General features: G+C 33.4%; 1 protein-coding gene across 1 annotated transcript in view; it reads left to right on the top strand.

Annotated features, from left to right (window-relative positions):
* Positions 1 to 11,236: 11,236 nt before the first annotated feature.
* Positions 11,237 to 18,160, top strand: part of PIGK (phosphatidylinositol glycan anchor biosynthesis class K) — a 93,480-nt gene continuing 86,556 nt past the window's right edge. The window contains exons 1-2 of the mRNA XM_016151056.2: positions 11,237 to 11,372; positions 14,637 to 14,690. Of these exons, the coding sequence (XP_016006542.1) occupies positions 11,280 to 11,372; positions 14,637 to 14,690 (147 nt within the window). The 5' untranslated portion in view covers positions 11,237 to 11,279. The remainder of the gene's footprint in view (positions 11,373 to 14,636; positions 14,691 to 18,160) is intronic.

Raw genomic sequence — 18,160 nt, 5'->3', positions numbered from 1 at the left:
CCTGCTCAGTGAAACCTTCCCTGACTCTTCATAATAATAATTATAACAATACTAAAAATAATGACAGCCTTTAAACTTAGTGAGTACTTACCATATGCCAACCACAGTGTTAAACATTTCACATTTATTGTCTCATTTAATCTTTTTAACGACTCTATGAGATAGGGCTAATGTTAGTCTCCATTATACAAATGGAGAAACTGGAGTTAAAGAATTGTTCATTAGAGTTAACGATTTCTCTGTACGCTGGTAGAACTTTAGATATACCTTGATTATAGCTCTAAATCCCTGTTACTCTAGTATTTATTCAAGTGACTGCTGTCTCCCTCCTGGCCTGCAGGATGAGCCTATTGCAACTAACAACTGACTGTGTTATTCATTTTTTTTTTTCTTTATCTGTGAGGCTCACTGTGATGACTGTCACATGGTAGTTAGTCAGCAAGTGCTTGAACTGTGTCTTCACTAAGGTGTCCAAAATCAGTTTTAGACAACTTTCTTTAATTATATATAGATTTTTTTAAATTCTCAAACTCGGCTTAAAATTGCCTTATTTACTTTTATTTGAAATAATTATAAATCTCCTTTAAAGAAGGAATAAGAAAATGAGAGATTCACATGGGGGCATTAATATTTGTTTTACTTATTTGAAAATCAACTTAGATCTTAAATAATAAAAAGCTTTAACTGTAAAAATAAATGTAAACAAAGCATTTATATTCATTTCATTGTACTGACACAAAAGAAGTAAAAGTACATTTTATTTTGATTAAATTTTTTGTGATACCGCTATTCCTAATGATACCTTTAAGAACTGAAGTAATTTTTGTTTTGTATTTTCTTGAAACAATAAGATGAAGCTATAGAGATTTACTGACATAATATCCCTACATATCTTTCACTGATAGGTACTCTCTATTCAAAACAATTTATCTCTGATTGGCAAGGAAGCTTTGTAACCACACATGAAAATATTGGGCTTTTTCATCAGAACTGACAGATAAAATTAGAAATTATATGAAAAATCTAGTTTATGTGAAAATTTTAGTTAATTGCCAGAATATGTCATTACAGAGAGATGTCTGGCAATGTGAATTATAACTTAACTCTATTTATTCTACTATTCCCATGGATATATATATATATATATATATATATATATATATATAACCTCAGAACTATTAAATTGAAATTTGGAAAGATTTCCTTAAAGTTATGTGAAAACCAAGAATATTGAAAATAAATTATTTTATTGAGTAAGTGAAACTTAGGAAGGCAGTGGAAGTAAATTTTGCAGCGCAGTTGCAAATCAGACGACCAGAGTAATTTTTGTCTCCACAGACCTGCAGTTTGGTGTTCTATTAATGTAAGCAGAGAACAAACTAGAGAACTTGCTGGGGGCGGGGAATGGGGTTGGCTATAGGGGAGAAGAAGAAGAAAATATTTATAACTAACATTAATTAAGTATATATTATGTATCAGACACTGAGCTAAGGCATATATATGTAATATTTCAAGAAGTAGGTATTATTATTATATCCATTTTACATATGAGAAAATCAAAGTATAGAAGAACTATATAACTTTCCCTAGGAGACATAGCTAATAATGTCTAGCTGAGACCAAAAACCAAGCAGTTCTGACTCCATTAACTACACTTTAAACCACTATGTCAACATGACAGACTCATGAGGCCACAAGGTAGGCTCTAGAGGTTCTATGTTCAGTTTAGCCTGCATGAATAGTAATTCATGGTGATTATAGGTAAGATTGTTAAGTTCAACTTAAGAAATTTGACAAATAGGAAGTTGAGAAAAGCATTTCTAGTTGAGACTGATCACTGTTGGTCCTGGGGACCTTGGAAGGGGTTCCACTTTTTAGGTATGTTCCTTAGACAAAAAGAAAATTAAATAAAGAAATAGAAAGATTAAGGTGTACATATGGAATTTGTGGCAATCGAAGAGGTCTTACTGCAAAAATCATTTATAAAGATACATTCTACAATATTCTCAAAAGTCTGCAGAAGAAGTAGTTCACAGCCTCCTAAAAAATATTATGGTCATGAATTTCTCTCTGAGGTCTAACCTAAACCTATCAAACTGAAATCTAAACCCCTAATTTCCTTAAGTATAAATGATGACTATTTGCTCATTCACATACACTCAAGGAAACTATATAAAGTGCTGAATATAACTCTGCAGGGACACAGTGACAGTTGAACAAATTCAGGGTCATTACAGAGAAGAATTTTTAAGCTAGTGGAAAATTCTGAGTCTTAAATAATTTCTCAGTTGTTGATGAATCTGTCAAGTATTGATATAGAGCTAACATTAAAGGTCTAGGTAATGATTAGCATGTGTTGATTATCTATGTCCTTTAACTTTTCCCTATGGCTGACTATCCATATAATTGTTCTTATTTGCAATTAAAATTTATCCAACTTGCTATTTATTAGCTGATGTGGTTAAAAATGTTTGTTAGTAAATTAAAACAACTCTTAAGATAAATTTATATATCATACATAGAATCGTTTTAAAATGCCCTCTTTCACTTTCTTTGACATGCCATGTCACTTTCAGATTAATTCACTGAATTTGGCCCTTGCCAATCGTCTTTCTTTGTTTTGTAACAATAATATAATCTCTTCTTTTTATTGATGTTATTTTATTTTTTTAATGGACTTTATTTCTTAGAGAAGTTTTAGGGTCACAGCAAAATAAAGTGGAAACTACAGAGTTCTCATATATACTCTGCCCCCATGCCTTATACATACAACCGCTAACACTACTGATATTCCACACCACAGTGATACATTTGTTACAACTGATAAACCTATATTAACACATCATTATTACCCAAAGTCCATAGTTTACATTAGGGTTCACTCTCAGTGTTGTACATTCTATGGATTTGGACAAATGTATAATGACATGTATCCACCATTGCAATATCATATAGAATGGTTTCACTGCTCAAAAAATCCTCCGTGCTCTGCCTATTCATCCCTCCCCCTCACCAACCCCTGCTCAGTCCTTACTACTGATCTTTTTTATAATCTCTTTAGCTTTGCCTTTTTCTGAATGTTGTAAAGTTGGAATAATTTCTTGATTGTATGTAGCTTTTTCAGATTGGCTTCTTTTAATTAATAATATACATTTAAGTTTCTTCCATGTCTTTTCATGGCTTGCTAGCGCATTTCTTTTATGTTCCATTGTCTAGATGGACCATGTCTAGATGGTTCATTTATCCACTTACCTGCTGAAGAACACAGTTGCTTCAAGTTTTGGCAATTATAAATAAAGTTGCTATAAAGATCTATATGCATGTTTTTGTGTGGACATAAGCCTTCAACCCATTTGGGTAAATACCAAGGTGCACAACTGCTGGATTACATAGTAATTTGTAAGAAACTTCCAAATTGTCTTCCTGTACCATTTTGTGTTCCCACCAGGAATATATGAGAGTTTCTGCTGCTCCACATTCTAGACAGCTTTGGTGTTGTCAGTGTTTGGATTTGGGCCATTCTAGTAGCTGCGGTGTAGTGGTAGCTTGTTATTGTTTAATTTGCATTTCCCTAATGACATACGATGTTGAACATCTTTTTATATGCTTATTTGCCATCTGTATATCTTTTTCTGGTAAGGTGTCTTTTGCATATTTTAAAAATCTGATTGTTCATTTTCTTATAGCTGAGTTTTTGAGTTCTTTGTATATTTTAGATAACACTCCTTTATCAGATGTGTCTTTTAGAAATATTTTCTATTTTATTTTTTAAAATATAAAACTTTCATGATTTCTATAGTTAGTCTTTCCCCCAGTTAGTATCCTTCATTATTTAAATTTCTTTGAAACTTCATTATTTATACATTTATTCAAAATACATTTATTGAGCACTATTTAGTATGTCCTGTCATGGGACCACGAGATGAATAAGGCATGGTCCTTGGCCTCAAAGATAACATAACAATTGCTATAATAAAAATATATATAGGGTGTAATGGCAGCAAAAGATAGTTGTGACTTCTGGAAAAGGTAGAGTCAAATGAATAACAACAAAAATAGAAATAATAAGATCTGAGATTTATTTATTAAGCACTTACTTTGTACCTGGTACTATAGACAAGAGTTTTACATCCGCAATCATATTTAAAGTTCGCAATAACCCTGTCAAGTATGTCTATTTTAATCTTATTTAATTAAGGATTTCTGTTCATTGATAGACCACATGGACAAAGTTGAAAGAACAGAAGAAGAACATGTCTGAAATATCTAAAACCAATAAAGGATTAAATATCTGTCCTTCATAAGGAACTCCTGAAAAACAAACAAGGAAAAGATAGAAAACACAACTTTATAATGGGCAAAGACAATTTATAAAAGAGGAAATCCTAAAGGTTAGCATGTGTATGAAGACATGCTCAAAAGTATTATTACTCAGAGAAATACATATTAAAACAATGAGCCATTACTTAACCCCTATTAGAATTAAAAAAACAAACAAACAAAAAAAAAGAGAAATGCCGGTCGTCGGGCATAGGAATCCTCATGCACTGCTGGTGGCAGTTTAGATAGAGCATCCATTTCAGAGAGAAATGGCTCTGTTTCATCAAATTAAATATGCATACACTTTGCCCCAGTGATTCTCTCCCTTCTTTGCTTATAGAACCCTAGCTTTTTTTTCTAAATGCAATGTTACCAGCTGGGTATGGCGAAGAGGTGCTCAGTACAAACAGTGATTGATCTTGGCTAGATTCACCAACCCTGTGCTCCTTTGTTAGGTTTGGAAATGGGCATGTGATCAAGCCCTGGACAATCATATATAAGGGGATATATGTTAGGAGGTTACTAAGATTGTCTTCTTTAATACACGATAATATGACATTTGGAGCTTCAGCAGCCATTCTGCTACCATGAGAAACAAATCAGAATCTTGAAGCCAATATGCTGAGACAGTGGAACAGGAGGACCCTTGGTCTTTGGAGACATCATCGAATTTGCAAACCAACTTCGAAACCATCTTTCAGTGGACTACTTATCTTACCAGATAATTTAATATCATTTTAGTTTAAATCACTTTTAGTTGGACTATCTGTTGTTTTTGGGGAAAATCATCTTCACTAATACTGTGCTCAAATGTTTATCGAATGAATAAATACTGATTGCTCTAATCATCACAAAACAAACTGTTCTTCATTGACTCTATTTCTCTAAGAAATTAAAGAAGTGGAAGAAATAATAAATGCTGATAGTACAATATTAAAAATATTGCTTGGTTATGAAAATAGCTACCTTCGATCCTGTATTAGTTTCCTAGGGTTACCTTAACAAATTACCACAAAATAAGTGGCTAAAACAACAGAAATTTACTCTCACGTTTTTGGAGGCTAGAAATTAGACATCGAAGTGATGGCAGGACAGTGGTTCCTCTGAAAACCCTAGGGAAGAATTCTTCCTAGCCTCTTCCTAGCTTCTGGTGGCTCCCAGCAATCCTTGATGTTCTTTGGCTTGTAGTTGTATCACTGCACTCACTATCTTATGTGACTTTCTTCTCTCTATGTGCTCTGCTCTTCTTATAAGGACAAAATTTATTAGATTTAGGGGTTCACTCTCACCTTGTATGATCTCATTTTAATCCTTATCATAATTAAATCTGAAAAACTCCTTTTCAAATAAAGTCACATTCTGAGGTTTCCGGTGTTCAAGAATTTTGGGAGGACACTATTCAATCCACTAGAGATCTCAGACATTTGATTTATTTCATCTTTAGCAGAAATATCTGAACTTTAAATCTTCCATGTTTATGATATTCTCATTGATATCTTTATATTTTCTTTCATTTGCATTTTAGCTAGTAAAAATCTTTTGCAAATAAAACTTCTCATTCTGTCATTATTATTATAAGTCAAATCTACATTGTGACACATTATTTGTTGAACATAGGCACATTTATGCTGATTCTCATTAAAAGACATTACCACTCAAAATGTTTCAGACACACAGGTATACTCAGAAGCAAGCAATCTAACAAACAAATAAAGAAAATTGATAACATTTTACTTCTTTAGCAATTTTGGTGGCAAAAGTATTTATTCTCTCTATTTTCCTTCCTTTGGGTTTTTCTCAAAGATGTTAATCCTTAACTATGAACATCAAGACATAGTTATTATAGAGATATTATTTTCCCCCTACCCATCTGTAGGTAATCGTAAATTATGGTTTAGAAAATTACTATTTATCTAGAAATTGTAACAGAAGATTCTAATATTGAGAAATTTGGAATTCTTATTTCTTATTATATAGTTATTTCATTTATAAATTCCTTTGAGAAAAATTCCTTTGGTGGTATATTCTGTGTTGATTTCAGAATAAATTTTGTCCTTTTTTCATACGTGTTCCTTAATTTTAATCTGATAAAAAGAGAACTTCAACTGGCAAAGAAACTAGGTTTTATTTCCCTCAAAGTCAATGTTAAGTGCATTTCATAAGCTCTTCTTGATAGATTGACTACCAAATGGTAATAAACCTAATAGTTTCCTAATGTAAACTTTTGACAAGAAGACTATTTAACCATTATTTTGTTTTACATTTTTGTCCAGTGACTTCAATTTATTAACTTAAATATTTCATTTAACTGAAGCATTCAAGAGAGAGAAATGTTTGATCATTAAATTAAATTTGGCTAAATCAAGCAGAGCGAGCATACCATTTCCAGTACTGAGCAGCTGCTGCTACTAGATATAAAGAGAGGGAAGAATGTCAGTTATTTCTTTAAAAAAACACTAAAAGTATTCATTACTTATGATAATAAAAGTGATATGTGCTCTTTTTAGAAAATTAAGAAAATTTATTTCTCATCTCAAATTAATCCAAAAAGGATTAATTCCCATTTATCCTTTAGTTCTAAGCTGAAGTTTCTCAGGAAAGCATTCCCTGACTAGTTAGGTCGCCCTAGTATATAACGATGTCACCTGTACTCCTTTCTTGAACTTATTGCAATATAATTAGTTAATAATTTGTGTAAATACCTACTTAATATCTGCCTTCCGATTATGTCTAATTTCCATGAGGGCAGGGATTGTGTCTATCTTATTCCCATCTGTATTCTCAGTTCCTAGCATATTCTCTAGCACAGAGTGTGTGTTCAATAAATAACTGTTGAAAATAGAATGTCCACAATCTCAATACTCAGGACTAAAAACTGATAACATTAAAAAAAAAAAACAATAAAAACTTGAAACATTCGAAATGTCCATCAACACAGTATTGGTTAGATCTATGATGGATGGTACAGCCACTAAATGAAGTGAGGGAAAGCTGACTGTGTTAAGTGTGGGTGGATTGTACTTTCCAAAAAGTGAATATTATATGCCAATATAAACATTTTTGCCTTGATGGATGAATCCAATAAACCAATGAAGATGGTAATCTTTGGGAAGAGAGGCTGTAAGTAAGGACTGAGGAGAGCTGTACATTTAATTTTATATTGTACAAAATTATTTTATTCTTTACGTATTGTATTGTATTTTTGCTTTAAAAATGTTAACTAGAATTATCTGAGTTGTGGTATAGTGCCATATTTGTTGTCCTCATCATACATTTTGTTATTAAGCCAAATAAACATTTTGTTTAAAAAACTAATAAGATTTTAGTTAGAGTCCTTCTTATTTTAGTCTATTTTTTATATGGTTGAGAAGTTACTCCATACACATTTTTCTATAGTGTCTTTTCACATAGTATTATCTACTTTTTCTTTTAATGATTATTTATTTTCACCTAAGATGATATTTAAATCCATGATAAAACAGAAAGTTGAAGTAACAATGAAGAATGGGGAATAAAGTCCTCTAAAACCAGTCTTCATTCTCAGATCTCCAGGGAACACCACTGCTACCACTGTAAGTACTCATAGAAGTTTCCAATTGCTGCTGTAACAAATTAACAACCTCAGTGGCTTAAAACAAAACAGATTATTTACAGTTCTGGAGGACAGAAGTCCAAAATGGGTTAATAGACCTGAGTTTCTTTTGAAAAGTACTAGGGAGAGAATCCAGTTCCTTGCCTTTGCCAGCTCCTTGACTGGTGGCCCCTCATCACTCTGAACACTGCTTCTGTCATCACTTCTTCTCTTCGCTCACCCTCCTCTTATAAAAACCCCTGTGATCATACGCACACCTAGATAATTCAACATAATCTCCCTAACTCAAGATCCTTAATCTCATTAGCAAAGTCTTTTTTTTTTTTTGGGGGGGGGGGTCATGTTAGGTAACACAGTCACAAGTCATGTTAGGTAACACAGTCACAAGTCATGTACCCTGCTAGCAATTTTCTATAAAACGTACAACTCCTCCATTTGCTCTACTCCATTCCAGTATTTTCCTAAGAGAGGCCTTTCAGGATGTCCTACACTTTACTAAAGATGAAATAGTTAAAATATTTATTAAATGTTCTTGAGGCTTCAGAAAATCTCACAAAATGCTTAATGAATAAAAGCAATATGCAATGAAATAAAAATCAGTTAAATACAATCAGTTGCACTTATAGGAAATTCTCAGCTCATGGAGACTTGAACTTTATCAATTAACTTTGTACCAAGAGAAGCAGTGGTTTCTTGATTGACAAGGGAGGATTACACTACTAATGAGATACAGAATTTTATATCACTAAAGCATGCAACATGACTTTCTGTCCAGGTCATAATAATATTTTAATGACAACACAAGATTTCCAAAAATCAGACTTAGAAGGGCAGTTGTTCTACTCTTGAATTGGAGCAATGTTATTATGAGTTATTTCTGAAGCTAATGAGAAGGTCGTGGGATGGAAATTGATTACAGCATAACAACTATTATTAAATGGCTCACTGGAAGAAGAGAAGAAAAATATTTGAGATCAAACGAAAATGGAATTTAAAGTGGTCCAATATCAAAATCAGTACTAGGAAATGATACAAATTCACCAGAAAGAAAGCACTTTTGCTTTAATTGCTTTTTAATTTTGTATTTTATTATATATTTAATTTCATTTTATTAAATTTTATCTTGCTCAAAGGAACATTTTGATTGTTAGATATAAAATGTTTCCTCTGTTTGCTCTTCGTTGTAGCAAACAGACTTGCCTGTAGCAATTAAACTATATAATATAAAGCAAATTGCAAAATCTCTCAGGGGCCATGTTCTGATCCTGATTAAATTTATCATTTTTACTCATTTTATTTTGTGTCAACATTTATGTAGTATTCACAAAATATTTATAATAAGTTTATCAAAGTTTGTCTTCCAAATGAGCTGGGTAAATATTTAAGCCAGACCCTGCTTGTATATAAATCCTAAATCTGCTTTAGTTCCTATGATTCTTAGATTAAAAAAAAAAAAATGGCTCTACTAAGCATTCAGTTGTACAAGTTAAATATCCGAAAGTTATCCTTGAAACTTTCCTCTCTCCTACTTCCCAAATATAATCCATCAACATGTTCTGTTGGTTGTAATCTTCAAATTCTCTTTGGTTCTCTCCATTTTTCATCATCTCTACTCTTACCACTCTGGTCCAGGCTACCATTACCTGAATTGGAGCAATGACCTTGCAAATACTCTACCTGCAGTCATTCTCCTCACTGGAGCCAGTATGAGCTTTGTCATCCTGAGGCTTCCATGACATGACGCTCAAGGCTTTGGAGGGAGGTGGCTCCTGCTTGGCAATGCACTTTCAACTCACAGCACTCTTTTGTTCTTTGAAATGGAAGCACAAAGTCATTCAAAAAGTTTCCCTAATAAGCCCACCTCCTTTCTGTTACATGTTCTTTGCAAGAGCTATTTCTTCTGCCTTGAAAACTCTTCCTTCCCCTCCATCTTTGTCTCATTAATCCACCAATTTCATCTCTATTTTCTTACAAGGTTGGGTCCACCACTAGGAACTCCCTTGTTAGACTTTGCCATCTGCTTAAATGCTTCTATTATTAGTGCTTGCCTCCCTTATTTTATAAGCTCCATGAGGACTGGACTTTTTTTGCTCTCTCTTCTTTTGCTGTGACTAGCACAATGCCTGGTACATAATTGGTGCTTAATTAATATCCACTGAGTGAATGAATATAGCACAATGGTCTTCCTGGTGCAGGAAGGAGGAGAGAGAAAAAAGAGAATGAAAAAGAAGAAATAGTAGGGGTATAGGTAAGTGGAGAGAGCAAAAATAAAGTGATCTAACAGTTAATAGAATCAATGTTATTATTTGATTGACGAACAATAATAAAAACAGCATGGAGAGACTTTATGGTGCTTATTGCGATGGTATGCATAAAAACTTTTATTAGAGAAACCACGATGTGTGTGATTTTGATCTGATAATCAAATGCTTGTTTTCTTTTTCAGTTGCTAGGTCAATTATTCACTTAATGCATAACTGAATTGAATTTTAGTCTAAATGCTGACTCTGGTTATGAAAAAAAATTATGCAAAGAAAATAATTCAACAAATGTAAAAAGCCAAGTGCACGAAGATACTCTTTATAGTATTATTTTATAGTAAAGCTTAGTAACTTTATATTGTCCAATAGAAGGGCAATTTCTTTAGCCGAGGAATCAATATGGGGTGGAATTCAATATTACCATTCAATGTTAAAATTATGAAGCTTATGAAGCAGCATAAACACGTTTATGTCATGCTATATGAAAAGCATAACTTAAAACTGAATGCATATGATGGACATAATGGAACGAATTACATGTACTTATTAAATCCTCATCATCTTTGAAATAAGCTTAGCTCCACAATTACAGAAGAAACAAAAATGTAATTTCTTCATATTCATACTTTCAATAATAGACTCCAAACCTGTTGCAGCACCCACCCATCTTCCTAGCTGCAGTCGATCAATTAATCATCTTTTTGTGCCGAAACGCTTGCTCTTCCCACACATGCTTCAAAGAATTGGCAGCACTACGCAAAAAAGGAGGTAGCTTCTGAGAGTTTATGGGGTCACAGGTATTTCTTCCTCACCTTTCAAAAAAAATTTCAACGTTATATCTACTTTACAATGAAAGAACTGAAAACGCAGTTAAAGAATTGAGGGCCTCCCTATCTTGTCCCAGCTAACCCGAAAACTGCAACTCTCCGGCAGCACTTACTTCTAAAGGCTGGCGAGATACCAGCCTCACGGAGGTGGGGCTGGCGTCGCAAAAAAAAAAAAAAACAAAAAAAAAACCCAACCAAACCGCACACGCAAAACCCGCCGCGCTGCTTTACGGCACTCGCTCCGCCCCGCCCAGGTGCAGGAAAACGAAGCCGGCAAAAATGGTCGCCACCTATATTCTGAGCCAGGGTGTGAGTGCATTTGCAGTGCTGTTGCTCTTGTCCTTCGACAGCTTGGCCACTAGCCAGATCGAGGTAGGAGTCAGGTCCTTTGAACGACAGGGCCCTGGGAGGACAGCTTTGTTGTGACTGTGAGCTCCCCAGCAGATGTCTGATGCAAAAGCGAAGGGAAGCTTGGAGTTATCAGCCTCTTACTAGTCAGACTAGTCTGTGGGGAGGGTATTACAAGGGGTCTGAATAGGACAGTTTCGGTCTGTTTCAGCCTTTTAAAATGACGAATTAAAAGAATCAAATTCCGGGACACGGAGAGGTAGGAGACCCGATCCTTTGCTCCGACAAATGTGCAGTCCCTAGCTGGTGAAATGTGAACAGAATGCAGCACTTAACTTTTCTATTATTAAATTACAACGCTTCCCTTTGATAGGAGTCAGGTGGATACGGTGTTTTATTTTTGACTTACAGCACTTTCAGGCCTTTTTAAAGCCTTTACTATCTCCTGTACTCTGATAATACCTTAGTCCAATTCAACACTGTTGATCTCTAGCATCATTTTCAGGCCTGCATATAGATCTGGCTGAGGGATCAGTATGATCCGCAGATATTTGAAAATCTGTGTCCAGAGTTTTATCTTCCATCTATCCTATCTCCTATGAGGTTGCTCCTTCGATAGAAACCTGAAGTTTTTAAAAGTAAAGCCTTTTATCCCACATTTGAATTAAAACTAAATTCTATGCTCTGAACTTTTAAAATTGATTTTACCTCTGGTTCCACTGGTTTAATGCAGGCCTGGTCATTTCTTATGTAGACTGTTGTAATAACTCATCTTGTTTCCCCGAGGTTTCTAAACTCCCTCACGTAGATGCTAGATTAGTTTTCATAAAATCTAAACCTGTTTAGTTTATTCTCTGATTGAATCTTTTCAATGCTTTTCCATTGCATACAGAATAAAGTTAACATTATGATCTAGTCTCTGCCTACTTTTCCAGTCTTCATATTGGAGTCCATTCTCCCCACCATCTCAGTAGGTTGAGCTTGGATCAGTGGACTCCGAACTTTTTGAATACACACAACACCAGTTTAAAAAAATATTGAGGAAACACTCTCTATATATTCATGAATTGCTGCTGATTTATATATTTAATATTTATAAAGTATATTTTTAGATAATGCGAATAGAAATTCTGTTTTCCTCCTTTATTCTCGTGGATTATCTTGTATACTTCGTTTTGGATATCATTTCTCTGTTTTGATCATTGCTGTGCTTTTTCACATTACCTTGTTTTATACCTCTTTGTTCTGTTTACTAAGATGCAGTAAAAGCATAACCTCTATAGAACCTTTCCCTATCTCTTTTCTTTTACTATTATAATTTGTACATTAAGCTAGCATAGCACTCATTTTATAACCATGTATGCTTTGTCCTGTTATTCCATTGTCTTTCACTTAGAGTGCAATAGCTCCCTAACTAGTCTGCCTCAAGTCATTTTTCCAGTGTTCTCCAAGCTGTATCCAGAGTAGCATTTAAAAATACAAATCTGATCATGTCACCTATATACGTCTTAATATTGCTTTAAAGATGAAGAACACAATCTTCATTCTGACCCATAAACAAGGCCCTGCATACTTTGGCCCCTGCTTACACCTCCAGTTCTCTCTTTCTTTCAAACTTTTAGTCGCGCTAATCTTTCAGTGTCTTAAAACCTTTAAGCTCCCATCTGTCATTAGGGCCCATATTTCCTCTGAAATTATCTTCCCTCTTCTTTTCATCTTTTGGATCATAACCCTAATGCCCATACCCCTCACTCCCAGATCAGGTCATTCCCCTATGTTATACTTTGTCCTTAGCTGCTTAATGTGTGTCTATCAAATTGGATAGTAACTTCTTTGAAGGCAAGTAGTATGATTGTTTTGCCCATCATTGTATTCTGAGCACTCAAGACCATGACTGGCACATGGTGCCTAATGAATGTGATGAATGAATGAATGATATATTGTAGTGTAAGTGTTTGCATGCTTATCTTCTTTATTGAACTTGGGATTCTTGAGAGAAAGCAGCATGCTTTTCAATGATTTTTGTATTACTGTACATTAGATCGTACCTGGCACTTAATAAGTTCTCTACTAACTATATTTAGAATGAATTAGTAACTTTGCAGTGCCTATATTGTCAACAAACACAAATTTCACTTAAGTCTTAATGAAAAAAGAATTTTGGAGTTGAAAGGGACATTAAAGATTATTGGGTCAACTCTTTTTCTACATGAGGAAAGTCAAGTCTAAAGAGCTAAATGACTTAACCCAGTCTCGTAGTCAGCTGACTGATATGACCTGGGCTAAAACTCAGGTCTTTAAATTCCTAAACCAGTGCTTTATCACTGTATAGTACATTGCTTTCTTAGCATCTAGGCAGCTGTTAAGGTTAAAAATATATATGTGTGTGGGTGCGGGTGTGTGGGTATATGGATGACACCCACACATTTGAGTGAATTTTTCACTTCATTTTCCCTGAGATTTTCTCGTCAGCTGAAAATTAATATAGCTAAAAATTGTTATGTAATCACTAGATTCCAGTCACCCTTCCTACATTCTGTGAGTCAGGTAATATTATCATTTCGTTGATGGGGAAATGGAGGCACAGAGAAGTTAAGCAGTTTTCCTAAATTTATACAGCTAGTAAGTAATAGAGCCCAGATTTGAATCCAGGCAGTTTGCTCTAGTAATTAATACTGCTTGGGAACAGATTTGAAGTCATTTTGGTTTATATTCATTATTTTAATATATAACCAAAATCATGTTTATTAGGTATCTGTATGGTATTGGATGCTAGGGTTTTTAATGTTCCATGTTGGCAAATATAATTCAGACTTACTTTAATAGATTAGTGAAATGGTACATGGCAGTATGTTAGGGAATGTGTTCAATAGAATATATTGGTGAGTTCAGTATAATTGGAAGCATCCAGCACAGAAAACAAACGAATGCGAATGAAATTTCAACTAGAAGGGTGTTAATTGTTAAATATAGAATCAATATATGGAATAAGTTATGAATAATTTGAAGACCGAAATTGTTCAGTCTGGAAAACTAGGAAGAACTGTCTGAGACAAAATCTTTAAGAACAAACAGCTCCTCATCAGAATAATGCCCATCCCCAACAAAAAAATAAGCTCTTTATAGTCTTTCATAAGGTTAAATACTAGAATCTTTATAAATGAACATAGTGATGATTTATTGTTATTATAACTATAAAAACTCCATGAATCTTATGTGTCTTTTATAAGTCTTTATTCTGGGAAATGTGGCTTTCTTCTAATCTTTTCGCTATTATTTGACTGACAGGATCAAACAGAACAGTTCTTTAGAAGTGGCCACACAAACAACTGGGCAGTTTTGGTAAGTATATTCTGCAAAGGAATACCATACTGTTCACCTTAGAATTGTGTCTGAGAAATTTCGTGTGAATCAAATTTTTGAAACTAAAATTTATTTTTTTATATCTTATAATAGAAATTCTGTATTTTGATATATTTTAAATTGACTATATTAACTTGTAATGTTCTTTTCCTAAAGTATATCTGTCAAGCGGCGATGTGTTAATAACTAAAATAAGAAACTAGGGGTGCTATTTTATAAAATGTAAAGTTATTTAATTGATAGAAAGTAATTGTATTTCTTGTTTATAACATTAGTTTATAGGTACTCTCTAGGCTGTTTTATTTTTCTTAAATAGTTTTTTTCTCTTTATAAAAATAGATGTTCATTGTAGAAAATTCAAATTATACAGAAACACTTAGAAGAAGGCAGAGATAAGGTTTTGTTATGTGGATTTCACCTCAGTTGAAAAAAAAAAGACAGGAAAAATGTCTTTAAGTCCCATATGCCAGAATCAACATTTTGGTGAACATTCTTCTAACCTCTCTTTTCATATGTAAGCACAAAGATATATGATTTTATATAACTGGGATCATATTATATGTGCTATTTTATATCCCCATAGCAGGATATCTTGGGGAATCTTTCCCTAAAAGTAGATATGGTGATACATGATCTTTTCCAAAGGCTATTTTGTTTTCTCTTTTATAAATGTTCTGTAATCACCAGTTATGGGCATTTAGAGTTTAATTTTTGCATTATTTTAAATAGGGCTATGTTGGACGTCCTCATACGTACGTCTTTGTGAACTTGACTCATTTTAGGATAAATTCGTAGGTATAAGGCTGTGAAGTCATGGAGCATAATTGTTCTCTAGAAATGCTGTACCTCTATTTCTAATCCCGAGTCAACTGTTTGATATTGATTTTTATCTTTTTTGCTTGACTTCTGGGCAACATATTTTGTTTTAACCTGCATTGTTTTGATTTTTAGTGAGGTTTGCTTATTGGCCCTTTCCCCCACCCCCACTTTTTCTTTGTGTTGGTGTGAATTATCATCTTTAATTTATCTGGATTCATAAATTTGTATTTATAATTCCCCAAGTAGAATACATGTAATCAATTTTGTTTTTCTCATGCTTGGAAAGTATTTGGATAATAGTTTCACTACTAGCAATTCATTTAATGATATTTATTTACAAGATTAGAAGATAAATAAATTTGACTTAAAAAATATATAAAAGGGCTATCTGGAAGAAAGGATGAGGAAATAAAGAGGCAAGAAAGGAAGCTGATTTTTGTGAAAAATGAAGGAAGCAAAGTATTTTAGTCAGTAATTCTTGTAAGAAAAGGAAGAAAATTGGGGAACATGAATTTTAAGACTAGCAGGGAATATATAGGAAGTAGGTAGAGGAATTCAACTAAAGGTGTAGAAGAAACATGTACAACTATAATTAACTTTACTAAAATTGAATGTTTGAGGACTTGTAAGTTTATTGAGAATAGTTTCATGAAAGTATATAATTATCTATGGGTTGCTAGAAGTAAATATAGAGTAATTATAGCTGCTACATGTATTTGTATTCACATAATTTTATTGTGATTAAATAGAACAGTATGACATGGGTTTATAGCTCATTTTCTTGTTCTCTAGGAAAGAACACCTTCTATATGCTACCCCTCACAAGATATCTTATGAAAGAATTGAACAAAAGCTACCCAAGATGAGACAGATTCAGTGACCACTTAAGAGTGGGGAAAACTATCGAGGCAGGCTATGATTTACCAATTTGAGAGGATAACTTGCACTACAAGAAACTAAGGGCTCTTCCATGATTAATATCTCTATGGGAATTCTTAAAACAGTAACTGCCTGTGTACAGACAACTAACTGCCAAAGGACTCATCCCTTAGAATAAGAGCTTGTTTGCTTGTACCATATACACATTAAAGCCTTCCTTTTTCTGGGACACCTCTAAGCAAGTCTCTCTCCAACATCAGTAACATGGGTTTCAGATGAGATATAGAGGTGAAAAATAATTATTACTGAGCATTTCACAATAACTGTAGTTTTCATATTTTGTACAATATTTTATACCATATGACTGGAGATAAATGAAATAACCCTTTGCTCTTTTAATATGGCTGAGAAAGCTTTTGCCACCAGAGGGAGATAGAAGGAAAATTGGATTCTATTTTAGTCTAAGAATTTACTTGGAATAAAACTTTTTTGCCTCTGTTTAATTAACAAAAGTTATAAAGATAATTCATACTCATGGTTTAAAAAAGTACAGTGTAGAAGGCTGGAAAATGAAAAGTTATCTTACTCCTTTTTGACCCCCATTTTATTCTCTATAATTACTATTACCAGTTTCTTTGTATCCTTTTAGAAATTTCCAATCCATATAATTACATTTGTGTCTACTCCTCCCTTCTTTTAAAAAGAGGAATGGATCCTACCACATGTTCATGTACAACTTGCTTTTTTTTTGTATTCCATTCAGTGAATATGTGATCACTTAAATTGGTATTTCCTTGTCTCTTTTTTCCACCTTAATATCATGTTTTGTAAATTGCTGGTGAAAATGAGGGCAGTTTCTTAGGTTTATGCTAATTAAATATTATAATAGATGACAAAAGCCTTTTGAGTATAGTAAAATACACTGAATATATTGTCTTTTATTATGACTAATTCAGACATCACTTATACTGCTCCAGTTTATAAATTTCTGCTCAAGTTAAGGAACCTGTAGATTCTTTGCTGATGGGTAGTGATTTTGTTTCTAGCTTTTGGTTTTGATTTTTGCTAATACAGGCCGTGTTATGGCGAAAATCCTCGAGTACATATTTTTGCATACTTAGATGAGCTAAATCAAAAGATGAGGACATTTTTAAACTTGACACAGGTTGCATATTACCCTCTTAGAAGGTTTATATTAATTTACATTCCCACCAGTAGGATATGAGTATTTATTCTTCTGCATTCTTGCCAATAATATGAATTGTTGGACTTTCAGATACTTATCAATTTGATTTTGTTTTTAAATTATGACAGAAGTTGAACATCTTTAAGAGTTTTATTGTCCATTTTTAATACTCTTGTTATGAAATGCTTGCTCTCATCCTTTGCTCATTTTTGAAAATTGAGTTCATCTTTTCCTTATAATTATTTTAAGTTTTTCATTTTGGTTATGATTTTGTGGTATTTGTTACATTTTATGTAGTCAGAAATTTTAGTCTTTTCCTTATTGGAGTCCAGGTTGAAAAGTCATTTTAATGAAAAATGCTGTAGTTCCTTTCTACTGTCATTATACTTAGTATCCACAGAGGCAAGTGATAGGGGATAGGAGGGTACTTGGTGGGTAAATAGTCAAGAGGGCTGACTTTTGAGGCCTGGTGTTAGATTTTCCAAGTACCTTTGATATCATTTTTAGGAATATTTTTAAAAATTCCATTTCGTGTCATTTTAGAACTTTTATTCTCTATATCAAA

Source organism: Rousettus aegyptiacus, unplaced genomic scaffold (assembly GCF_014176215.1).
Source record: "Rousettus aegyptiacus isolate mRouAeg1 unplaced genomic scaffold, mRouAeg1.p scaffold_m13_p_1, whole genome shotgun sequence".
Taxonomy (NCBI): Eukaryota; Metazoa; Chordata; class Mammalia; order Chiroptera; family Pteropodidae; genus Rousettus; species Rousettus aegyptiacus.
Note: the sequence above shows the minus strand (reverse complement) of the source record. Positions and strands in the feature narration are given on the sequence as shown.